The sequence below is a fragment of the Aptenodytes forsteri genome, unplaced genomic scaffold (genome assembly GCF_000699145.1).
Source record: "Aptenodytes forsteri isolate BGI_AS27 unplaced genomic scaffold, ASM69914v1 Scaffold172, whole genome shotgun sequence".
Classification (NCBI taxonomy): Eukaryota; Metazoa; Chordata; class Aves; order Sphenisciformes; family Spheniscidae; genus Aptenodytes; species Aptenodytes forsteri.
In genome coordinates this window covers 609,069-621,936 of record NW_008795018.1, presented here as the reverse complement: position 1 = coordinate 621,936, position 12,868 = coordinate 609,069, and the positions used below count along the sequence as shown (strand labels likewise).

Below are 12,868 nucleotides of genomic sequence, written 5' to 3'. Positions count from 1 at the left end.
GTTTAGTGATGGACTTGGCAGTGCTAGGTTAACGGTTGGACTTGATGGTCTTAAAGGTCTTTTCCAACCTAAATGATTCTATGATTCTAATTAGCGTCTCTTAGGGAAGGGTCAGAATTTTTGTATGTGTGCTGACCTGAGTATTTCCATCACAAACGTATAACAGAAACTTCTTATTTCTATAAAATCATAAAAATCATTCATTTGGGCTACACACCAAACTGCACATGATAATCTGGCATTTATTACATTTGACCTATTTTTTTTAATCTTCTACCAAGGAATTATTTTAACATTACCTGGCTACTGAAAGGCTAACTTAACAGATATATAGGCATTGTCTCTAACGATGAGGGTGATAGGAATGATAAATTATCAAAGATTTTTGTCTTGTGACCTGGTAATGTGAAAAAGCATTAACATGATGCCATTAGTATGTTTTTAATAAGTAAGATCTGGCAAAAACAACTTAACGTATGTATCAGTATATTAAGGAAGGAAAAGCTTGCTGTCAGTTCCCAAATTTAGTATTGAGTCTTCAACTTGGTGCTTTCCAAAGCTCAAATCATCATTTCAGGAGAAAAGGGGAGTGACCAGGAAGTAGAGGTCAGTATGACTAAATAGACTCCCAAACTTAGATGAACGTGTGCACCTGTGGTGCTTAGTTACTGTAGACTTGTGTTAAGAGTGTGAAAGGTACCTAGAGGTCAGTCCAGATCGTACCTGGGCTGAATTTTCCCAAGAGTGGCTTCTCCCTTTCTAGCCCAGAAAAAGAATACTAGTTTTGTTTTTCTTTTGCCTATGTAATTGTGTGGTATATGTATTTGATCTCGAGAGTAGGAAGTCTTGCATTCTTATTTAAAATAACCCAGAAAATTGGGGAAATGTCTTTTGGGCAAGTTGAAATATATACTCTATGCTCCTTTTCTGGAGGTTGGTATGTTTGATTTAGAATTATTTCAGAAATATGTTTTGTTGTACATTATTTCTGACACTTATAGTGGACTTCATACTTTCATAAACTAGAAGGCAGTTTGAGAATACTTTTCTCCATTTCTGTTTTTATTTGAAACTGTTGGGTTTAGTCCTTATATTCATATGTTCCTTCCCTGTTACGGTTTATAAGTGTCTTAACATGAAGAAGAAAATACTTCACTTTTTCTGTTCTCACATGCCTGCCCCAGCATTCTCTGAAGTTCTTTTGATGTGAATGAGTTGAGTTTAGTGACTACAATCATTCTGACCTTGTGAGTCATTTTTGCCATCTTTTGAAGATCTACCCATCTATTTCATGTTGTCGTATGTGGATTGCAGTGTTGCAAATACTTAGGCAGAATAGTGGTGGGACCCTTAAGTGTTAATAGTAATCTCCTTTGTGTGTGTATGTGAGAGGGACACGTGTATCTTACACTGCAACATCACATGTAAGACAAAAAATAGATGGCAGGTGCCTCTTTTTTTAGATTTTTTTTCCTTGAGGCTGTCATTCTGCCAGCTCTGACTTAGTAGATTTCAAAGTTGTGATGCTACTATTTGAGCCAATGCCTGAAGACACACAGGAAAGATATTATTAGCTAGTTGTGTATCTGAACACCACTCTAGCTACCCTAATAAAAGCATATGCTGAGAAGAGCACTCTGGAAAATAGCAGTGTCTATTATGTATGCACTCCTAAAAAATTGTGATATTTTTCTACTTGACACTTCAGTCATAAATTGGTACTGAGTTGACACCTAAAGATAAAATGTAAGACCTTCAGGCAGGCAGTAGTCATGCAGTCCTGAAAATGTTAAAATAGTTAATTGATTCACTTAGATTAATTTTTAGTTCTCTAACTGCACTTATGTTAAAATGAATTGAAATCCTGTTTTCCCCCCCTGGAGGCAGGGAAGGATTACCTGTTTTTTATTCCATCCCATTTCCCAATTGGAATGTCTAACACTGTCTCTCTACAGACTTGTGCCCTTGTCCCTTGTGCTGTTTGTATCTAAACTGAATTGCCAAACCCCAGACATTTACCTGTTGTGTCAGTCTGACTCGGCATCTCTCACCGTTTCTTAGAGTTGAAAAGAAAGTACAGGATTTTCAGAGCACAGTCTCTGTCTGAATAATCTTGTATAGGAAAGATTAGGATGCATACAAGTATCACTTAATTAGTTTCTGAAGTTAAAATAGATTTCAAAAATTGTCAGATTTGAATTCAGAGGATGAAGAGTTTCTGAAAGGGTGCTTGTAATTTTATTAAGGTCCTTTTGAAAACAAACTGTTCTTTCAGGATTGTATTAATAAAAACAAGATATTTAGTAGTACAAAATACGAAGTCTTGCAGTTAGTCCCAGCCTGATCCTGGTGATCTCTGACCCAAACTGCGGGTCTTAAATTAGCAATAGTCACTCAGTTCTGTCACTAGTAAAGCTAGACAAGCACCTCCAGAGGGCAGTACAGCCCAGCAGAAAACTAAACTGACCTCTATATACTGATCTCTCTCCAGTTTTGATCATCTCATAGGTACTTTGGAAAGTTAACTCAGTTACACGGGGAATGAACCTGGGCTTTAGATCACACTGAAAACAGTAATTTTCACTATAAGCAGTTGGTGAGTTCTGGAAGGGAGGAAAGGCTTGTGTTAGCTAATCACAGCAGGGTAATGAGCCACTGATGTGATGTGGCTGTATAAAAGACAAAAATACTCCTAGCCTATATCAGGCAAGGTATTACTTGCTGCAGCTGGGTATGAACTCTTACTTAAGGATACACATTACGCTCAGCAAGGCAGAAAGAAGTTGAATACCTATGTATGAAACAAAATACATTTGTTAGGAGCTAGAACAAGAAGCCAGTAAATTAGAATAGATAGTTCTTAACTTTTTTGAGAAGCCGGACAGTGTAGATATGCAAGTGCCTGGATTAAAAAAAACATATATGTTCAATTTTTAATCAGACCTTATGTAGCTGTTTTAGGATTCCTGGTGTCGATTTTGAGTAAACGCCAATATTTTTCTTGTCTGATAGTAAAAAACAGGTCAATCGGCTAAAGAAATAGTGGGACTGAATTTTGAACTCTAAATTAAAATAGAAAGATTAGTGAAGCCAGGTGCCAAATCTGTCATCTTACTATGGTGGTATCTTCTTCTTTGGAGAGAAACTTTACACTGTATTTGCTTAAGTAGGTCTTTGGTCATTAGCCAAACTTTCCTCTGGCATAAGAAAAATGACCATTCTTTTATAAACCAACAAACATCATTTACAAAATTGCCTGTTGTAGACTACAAAGCTGTTGCTTCCTGTGCTCTATTTTAAAATTCAGAAATAATTCACAGAAATAACTACAGATTTCAGTCCCCTTTTATGTAGAAAATACGTATTTTTTTCAGTGAAAAAAGTGCAGGATATATTGTACTGAAGATTAGAGGGGATATTTTGTTCGTTCAAGTTAATTTTGTTATCTTGTTTTCTCAAGAAGTTAATTGTTTTATACGTGTTTTTATGCCCACAGTCTTCCTGTCAGTTCCATCACCTGCCTTATTGCAGTTGGAACATCACCTAGGTGAAGAAGCAGAGAGAGTCTTACTTTTCATTTTTTTGATAGAATTTCATATTTCAATCTGATGGGTCTCATAGAAGAAACCTTATGAATTTTTAATTTTGTAGCTGTGAAAGTGATTTCACTGAATGCTGTTTTTTTAAACTTAATTTATAGACTATCGTGGTAAGGACTATAAAAGGCAATAAAATTTTACAGTTCCAAAGAATAAGTAGGGTGTCTAAATTGTCTTTATTAAATGCAGCATTGACAGTTGTCCAGAAAGCTACAGAGAATAAAATTTGTTTGTGTGAGTGTTGTGGGTTTTTTTGTTTGTTTGTTTTTAAACTAAAAGATTTTTTTACTTCTAGGCAAACCGGCTAATTCATCCTTGTCTTTGGGCAGGCTTTCTTCTCTATATAGCTGAGCTTGACACATAAGCAAAGGAAGACTTTTGCTTGGACTCCTGGGCAGAAAAAAATGTTTTCAGCTACACTGATCTCTGCTCCCAAGTGGTAGTTTAACCCTCACCTTTTCCTCTTCCCCAAGATGTTATAATTTCCCAACTCTGAAGACGCTGTTTTCATTGAGGGTAGCATCTGTGCCACCCAAACCACACTATATGTTGTGAAAGGAAAATCCACATCCTTTTATTAAGACTGAGTTTTGTCTTTTTATACGTGCATTATTGGCATGGGAGGGGTGGCAAATGTCTTAATCTTGTGTTCAGAATTTCCTGTTTTCTGCAGTCTTGATGAACCACAGGCCTCATACCTGTGGCACCACATCATTTGAAAATGTCGCTCCCTCCAGAAGAAAATTTTGTGAAAACTGCCCTAAAGAAAAGTGCCTGATTCTTGCGGAAGTTTTTGTTTTTATAGATGTGGGAATAACGATTAACTCATTACAATTGATCTCTTATGAGCTAACGTTTCAAGAATAACTCCTGTAACTGTTAATCAGGGTGTGCCGGTCAAAATATTTTGTGTTCCCCTGTGTCTCCCCTTTAGCTTTCCAGAAGACTGCGAGAAAGAGATTGGAAAGTTGGAGATCTCTTGCAAGCAATGCTGAAATACTGTGAAATGATAGAGAAGGCGTCTGATGGAGAGCAAGCTCTAAATAAGTCTTTGGTTGGTTGGCTTCTGGAAAATGTCTGAAAAATCCAAAGATACAACACTCTTCACTTCATTCCTCTTCTGAAAGGAGATAGGAAGAACACAGATATGTAAAGTAAAATTCAACTAATGAATGTTCAAGTACTTGTCAGCATTTAAAAGACTTCGAGGTGAAAGTCAAAATAGCTGTGCTGTGCTTTGTGATACTGTGCACATGGTATGTTTATTCAGTCCATAATCGGTATTGTCCACCCATGCATAACTTGTATTTACTGCTGTGTTCAGACCATGGAAATATTTATGAAAAAAATCCCTTGTCTATGATAGTAGTTCAGAGGAGACAGTCTCAGGCATGATGTTCAGGATCCCTGCTGTGCCAGGATAGCTCTTTTTCCCACTTGTACGTGTGCTATATTCACAGAGGGACTAAGAGCACTGATGCTCTGCAAAAATCCGTTCTGGAATACCTTGCTGCAGACAATGGAGAAAATTACTGACATTGGCTAGGTGTTATGTGCCCAAGGGCACCATTGCCAGGAAGAAAATTGTGACCTGCCCAAGCAGCCCCTTAATACATACATGGCTTCATAGCCACCTTTATCAAGTTTAACTTTATGTGAAGATGTGAGAGTGTGCTCTGAAATTGTTGAGGTGCAAATGCATGTTCCCTTTTGTTGACTACTGTAGAGCTGGTAATTTCTGGTAGAAGGGCAGAGTGGGTAGCTGAGCATACATACTTCTTCAGCAAGGTTTCCTGGAGCTTGCCAGTCAAGATTAAATTGCTAAATTTCTTACTGAAGCTTTTTGTATGCAGATACTTCTATGGCATTAATTCTGTGTCGAAGAATTTGTATGTTAGTCTTTCATGTAGATCTGTTAAAAGTAGGAGATAGAAACTTCTTCCTCTGAGGATTTTGGCCATCTTTTTGACTAGTCTAATTATTTATGTCTTAGCCTCCATATATGAGTTTTCTTGTCAGTAATAAAGAGAATTTTGTTACTCAGTGAGCACTTAAGCATTTAGCAAAGAAAGCTAAATAAAACATAAAGGGGAAATTTCTCGCAAATTGATTTTTCATTTTTCTTAACTACCTTCACTGAATTTTTTTTTTAAAGGCACTTCTAATCAAGTCTTTTTAGCAGTCTAATCAGGTTTCTCACCAGTGCTGCTGACTTGCCTTTCTGTCTGAAGGGAAATTTGGACCTTCACATATCCTGTGGTTTGAAAATGCTTTTTGGGTTTTGTTCTTTTATACAACCTTTGAGAGAAAAAGGCACGTGCTCATAATTACAAGGTTGCCACCTCAAAACTCGTATCACTTGCAAGAGAATCATGGAGTCTTACTTATTTTGGATGAACAAAAGAATCTTAATAGCTTTTTCATACAAAAATATACTGTTGATATGGTGCAGAAGTTTCTGATCCCAAACAAGGAGAGAGAAAGTCTCTGAAGCTATTCATGAATTTTATTGGAATGTGTACAATTCTGATTTCCCCTACCCCCTAAATTACTATGAGGCGTCACACTGGTAAGCTCAAGAGCACTCTTCTTGCAATATCTTTTGTGTTTCAGGAAGGAGACCTGGTTTGTTTTAGTCCTCATTTGTCATCTGGATTTCTGCCTTGGATCTCACAAAGTTCACCTTTCTCATGGAGTTAAAGATTTTTAACGTTTCTGTATATGCACATATGTGTGTTCACACATGTACATACACACATAGATATGTATATGTATCTATATGTGTATGAGATCTCACCAATATGAACTTACAATGTAAATTTTTACCACTAACTTAAAATTCTGTTATGCTCATAGTTTATTACCTCACTTCATATATCATTTCACTGCTTGAAAGGTCTATGTATACCATGTGACAAAAAGACCAAAAACCATTACAAGGTCTTTTGTCTTGTTACAGGTAATATAATTATATAATGCCAAGCGTTAGGAATCGGTTTTCTCTAGAGCCCAAAGTTGGGGTAGGGGGGGTTGGAAGTTATCTTAATTCCTGTATTTGGAAGATGGTGCTAGTAACAAATATTTTTTGAAGAGTTGTACAAAAGTTGTCTGGATTTCTGCCCCGCCCCTCCCCCCTATTCCTTTCTTCCTTTTTTTTAAGGTTGACTTTCGACGTTGTTTCAGACAAAAATTTGACACCATTCTCTGGCTGTAACATCTTCCCTTTAACACAGTAATAATGTACTTGTACAAATTTACCTATAAAATTGAAATGTCAAGAAAATAAAATACTAAAAACAGTGCCTTGGGACTAAAATTTGCTCTGGGTTTTGGACCCGTGCATTCTCACCAAGTGGAATTTCAGGACATTGAGGATACAGTAGTACTAGTACAGTGTCTCTGTATGTGTCTAAAACCAAATTGAGAAAGATACTGAAGGCATTGTAAATGTACAAAGCTGTACACTTGAAAAAAAACAACAAAACCACACCACAGGAACAGCCAGTTTTTAACTGATTTATTCAGTACGTTGGATTTTATGAAGTTGGTGAAGTGGTTTTTCTTTTTATTTACTTTCTTGGAGAAAGGCAGAAGATTGTGCGATTCCCAAAGCTTGCAACTATTCAAAAAGTTAAGTAGACAGTAGTTGCACTAAAAAAGATTTTTATAAATGGAATCTTGTTTTCAGACTGGATCAAATACATTATGTAACTATTGATTGGTGTTATATTAAGGAATAAATTGATTTATTAGCCTCTGAGGAAAGTAGCATAGTTTCCCAATTTACACGAGAAATATATAACATAAAATACTTCATTTTTCACTTAAACAAAAAAACAAACCAATTTTCTCCACAAATTGTTTTAAATTTGTTCTGGATTTCTTGACTTTTCTCCTTGGGTATTAAAATTGGGAAAGCATTAAACTAGCCTGGCAAAATTATTATAATTTAATAATTTTAATAATCTTTGGGAAACCTTACTCTGACTATATCTAACTGGTGCTGTCTGCCATATTAGTGAGAAAGCTGTTCTTTGCTAATGCGAGTCTTAAACTACGCTATTAGTGAGTTTATTTAAAACTCCTGACCACAAATACAGAAGTGTAAATGAAAACTGTAAAAACATGAAGGGCCACATTTTGGTCCATTTAAACCAGACAACTCTGCTTTATAAATGCTTTAAAAACAAACATAATAAGGTAGACTTTGTTTCATCTTGCATTTTTTCTGTATGGGAAACCTGACTTGGTAATTTAATTTATAAGTTGAGGAAAATATATAGATTCGGATGTTTTGTATGATTCTGTAGAAAAAGCACTTTGAAAATAGTCCCTCTATAAATTAACAATTAAAAGTGGCCATATTTAAAACAAGTTTAAACATTCAGAACGGGGTACATAAATAATACAGAAGTATGCATAAAGCCTTAAAATAAAACCAAACAAAACTCAAACCCGTATGCTAAAATTAAAGAGGATTTGCTGTCTCAAAATAAGGATGTGAAAAAGTAGCTAAGACTAGGTACTTGAATGCAATTTGTGTAATATCTTTGTTCTTGAGTTTTAAAAGATGTGTAAGCTTTTTAAAAAACAAACAAAAACCAAAAACCCAGCAACCCACATTCCGAGACTAATTAGGTCTCTCAAAAATGGTATCGGATTTTAAACGTTACATTTTCTAATGTAACTTTGTCTGGGACCTTTTCTATAAAGAGCCACATGTTGTTGGAGATGGGAACACAGTAAGTAGCAAACACTGTCACCAGCGCAAAACCCCCTAGTCTTACACAATTGATTTGCAAAGAAAAATACAAGATTCAGGAATGATTTTAGTGTAAGAATTCTGGCTTTTCAGCGAGAGCCACTACTGTCGAGCATTTACTGTACTTGAGCTCTGAAGAGGCGAGTAACAGAGCCCAGCCACTGTAGTCACTTTATTTTGTACCATCTTTGTACATTCCTATTGTATAGCTGGAGTCGTAGTTTTAGAGGGCCTTTGTTCTGTTGTAATGTCTGAGTAGTATTTAATACTAAAATTTATTATAATTTGCTGGAACTGCTGCTTATTTGTGCAGTGTTACAGTAATTCACAGCCCAGTTAGTGATGCAATTGTATACCAAAAGCAGTTTGAATAACTATAAATGTTTATGTAACTGTACTCAATGAATATGAAGGTCTTGTACTGTATAACGGTGATGAGTTTTGCCATTTTAGTAATTTAACTATATTCAGTTTTCAGATTATGAACTCCAGGTTGCACTAAATTTGTCTTTGTTTTAGCAGTGGCTTAAAATAAAACACATTTCACTGGCTTCAAGAGCGCTGTCATTTCTTGTAAAGTCATGGAATATTATTTTTCTTTTCAGCCAACACACCTAAGATTGGTCTTGGTCAGTGGTTGTGTGAAGGCGCTTGAAGAATGGTATAGTAAATAGTGCATCAGTAGATGGCATACTTCTTACAGAATTAAATTGGTGTCCAGGAAGAATGCGAGAACACTCTTTTACCGTCTTTGGGTTGAAAGGTAAACACGAAGTTCCAGTTACATGAAGTAAAGCGTCGCATAGATTCTGTGAGGAGAGACTGGGCAAGAAATCTACTCTAATATCTCAACACAAGTAGGATGTAGTAACCAGCCTACCTCAATCTCATCTTGCCTGGAAGCTAGGTTAGCTTGATACCTCCGTGTGGACTGGGGTTGGTCTTTGGCACAGTATTGGTACTGTACTTTGGTACAGTATTTGGGGAAGCGGTGTAAAAGCCAGCTTTAGAGTCTTCTGGGCAAATGCAAGAATACACTGCTAATGAAAATGTTGTATGAAACATGACATTTCGTAGGCCTATTAAAAATCCTCAAGTGTTTTGGTATCTTGTGAAATCTACCAAACAGCATATTGTCAAGTACCCCAAAATAGTAATGCTGAGCAGGGATGTGTGCACAGATACGGTTTCTGAGATTTAAAAGTACTGCCATTGCAAATAGCTGCCTTAATGGTTTTTGATGTGTATGTTGTGAATCTAATAATCTCAACAAGGTTTTATTTCAAGAACTAGGAAATTTTTGCTGGAGTTACTTTTAAATCAGTAAGCATGCGCAACTCTCCTTGATTCTTTGTTTTTGCAATGGTTGTTTAAAGGAGGTTTCTACAGTATTTATGAGATTACTTCCAAAAGGAGCATTCTTTTGTTTCATTACCATAAGTATTTCAAAGACTTTTTTTGTTTGGGTAATGCCTCACATGCAATCAAGTAGAAAATATACGTTAACTGAAGCGAGTAAACATTTAACTTATTCTTAAAATGTTGTACAGCCAAAAAAAGACGGGCGGCAAGTTTGGGAACAAAAAAAAGAGATTTTTGTGAAGGGAAAGAAGAGGGTATTCAAGTGCAAGATTAGTCTGAGCTTTTTTCTTCCTGCCTGGACTTTATTTTTCTTTCTTTCAGCAGTCTGGTTCTGGCTGGCTTTATTCAACCACAGAACAGTATCCATGCACTTTGTTTAACCTCGGTGTATTAAATTGAGAGTTAAGTCTCCAGCTATTCCATAGTCTTCGCCCAACATGTGTGCTACTCCATCTCCTGCTGCTGTTGCTGGGACCTTCCTCTCGCTCCCTAGCCTGAGCTTCTGGTGTGACTGAATTCCATGCTGGTTACTGCTCTGAGCCTCTGGTTGGGAGGTGGCTACGGAAAGTGAGTCACGCCAAGGCCAAAGAAATGTACCCAGAGCACTAACCTTACTGGTTATTGAGCACCATATTAATCAAATGCTGTCTCTTCCCCTGCTGTTAAGGCAAACCACAAAGCGTGTGACTGCTTGAGGCAAGGGAACTAACCGTGACAAGCATGAGACCATGTCTGTGGTCAAGGTACTGGCTATCTAGTCCGTGACCACGCAACACCTTTCCACAGGAATTGTGAAGACTGAAATTGGGGCCTCTAGGTAGTCAAAATATGTAGTCTGTCTTGCCTTCATTCCTCCAAAAGTTGCTGCTGCCACTGCTTCTAGGACTGTGGAAGAGCTTTGTGTAGGTGTATGCTTTTTTTGTTTGTTTGCTTTTTGTTTTTAATTAAGAATGGGCAAAAGAGAACACTTGTACGAGTCACTTGACTTTGGTTTCCTGAAGTTCCAGTGCTTCGGTCAGGAATAAGATGAATATCGAGAAATGAAATGGTGTGATAATGTGGTATTTTTTTCTGCCATCTGCCCCTGTAGCCCACTTACTGCCAATCTCTTAATTTGTACAGTCTCCACCTTGTATAACTTCCAAGTCTCCTCCTACACTTTCCTTGTGGCTGTTGCTGGTTTCTACTTTTTTCTGACCCTTGTCCAGTCTTGTAGTATGGCTGTCATCTTCTGCTTCTTTCTTGACCCTACTCTGTTGTCCTGATGTGACTTCTGGCCTTCTCATTCTTGGCCGTCGGAAGTGGTTAAAAACCAGAAAGGAGAGTCGTCTTAGCTGAGAGGCTATGGAATAAGGCTTGCCTACCAGAAATCATCAAGCAGTGAAGAAGAGCTAAGCTTGCTTTTGGCTGAGTTTTTCACTCCTGTAGGAAAGTAATCTGTGGTCGCGTTGGTTTGGAACCCAGCTTACTGCTTGCAAAACCCTTAGATTTTATGCTGATCTGAAAGTAACTTTTAAGCTGATACTGAAGTATAATGTAACTCTAACATACTACGTTATTCATGCAGATGTATATTCAGTGTGCTGTATCACAGCAGCTTCCAGACACAGACAGGGCAAAACTCACTCCTTTTGAAAGCTGGCAAAATCCCAGCCGTCTCACCCACTTACATCAGGTCTCAGTTTAGACAGATAGAAATCTTTAATAACAAACAGTGGACACAATTCTCAGTGTCTCTTGTTTCCGAGAAGAACGTGTTTTCATAATTACTGCCCCGTAATATTGTGCTCTGAGCAGATGTTGCAGCTGGATTGATTAACCACACAAAATCAGACATACTGTTCATGCTGCTACAAAAATGCTAACGCAGTATGGACAGAAATACAACAAAGAACCATCACTTCACGCTGGACGTCGTAGATTTAGAGGAGGTGCATAATGTTTCTTTAGGAAACTAGAATATGACTCTATGGAAAGCAAACTGTGAAAGAAGCTCATCAGAATGTAGTTGTTCAGAGAAATTATGTCAAGAGAAATGGCAATACTCGGCTGTCCTGTTGAACAGAACTCTTTACGGTATGTTATGCGGTATGTATCAGAGAAGAGTTAGAGTTCACAGTTAATTCTATTGGAGTTAAAAGGCACTCGGCATAAGAGAGGTTCCTGCTAACTGTGGCAGGACTGTGAGATGTTTAGCTAGTATTTCTGCAGCAAGAAATGATACACGTTTTTCATCCTGTTAGCTTGGGAGGTTTGGGACTTGGCTTATGTCCTAATTTAATGCCGTAAACTACAATGTGAAGATAGTATCTTCAGGGTGGTCAGAGTCATGAAAGGGTTTAGCCTGAGACATCTTGATGGGCCTAGTACATGCTGGCATCTTCAACAAAACCTTTTCCTGTGACTGCCTGAGAAAATAGAGGTGGGTGTTGAAAATTCCCCAAGGAGTCTGGAGGGCCCGCATCAGTATGATGAAAGTGCTTTTGAGAGGCTCCTAGAGACATGGTTTCAGAGAAGGAGTAATGGTAATTTCTGTTTAAAATTTTGTGAGATTTTTTTCTTCTCCTTAAAGTGTTGGAATGCTACTGCTTAATGGTATATGCCCAGCTTGTAGTTTGTGTGTTTAAAATTTGACTTACTTTATTTTTTTTCTGTGTATTAGCTTGCCACAACTGTTAAGAGAAAATTTAAGTACATAGAGAAGTCACCCTTGTTCCAGTCATCCAAATCACACTGGATGAGTGGTTTAGATTAATTAGGGAAATAACCATTAATCTGAATACACGTCAGCAATGAGAAGGTTGTTTGTTACCATCGTTAATTTTTAATTCTCTTTCTTAAAATGTGAACCTTTTTTTGATAATTAGACTGGAAGTGCACTAAAGCTAAAGCTCATGTAATTTTATCTAATTAACAAGGAGAAAAAGAGAGAGAATGAACTGTGGTCATGAACAGTCTTGACCCTGGCAGCTCACTTAATTTGAACATAGATTAATTTCCTACCAACTGTCTTCTGTTTGCAAGTCCAATGTTCAAACACACATGTCATAAATTCAACATCTGTTTTTATATTTGCAGTTTCTACAGTCTTGGGATGTTGAGAAGAGTAAAGGTTGCAAAGATTTTCTTTCTACTTGGTTGTGGT

The 12,868-nt window shown here is 37.2% G+C and overlaps 1 protein-coding gene across 1 annotated transcript in view; it reads left to right on the top strand.

Annotated features, from left to right (window-relative positions):
• Nucleotides 1-6,882, top strand: part of AKAP11 (A-kinase anchoring protein 11) — a 55,020-nt gene extending 48,138 nt beyond the window's left edge. Inside the window, exon 12 of the mRNA XM_009275638.2 lies at nt 4,534-6,882. Coding sequence (XP_009273913.1) covers nt 4,534-4,680 — 147 coding nt within the window. The 3' untranslated portion in view covers nt 4,681-6,882. The remainder of the gene's footprint in view (nt 1-4,533) is intronic.
• The last annotated feature ends 5,986 nt before the right edge of the window (nt 6,883-12,868 follow it).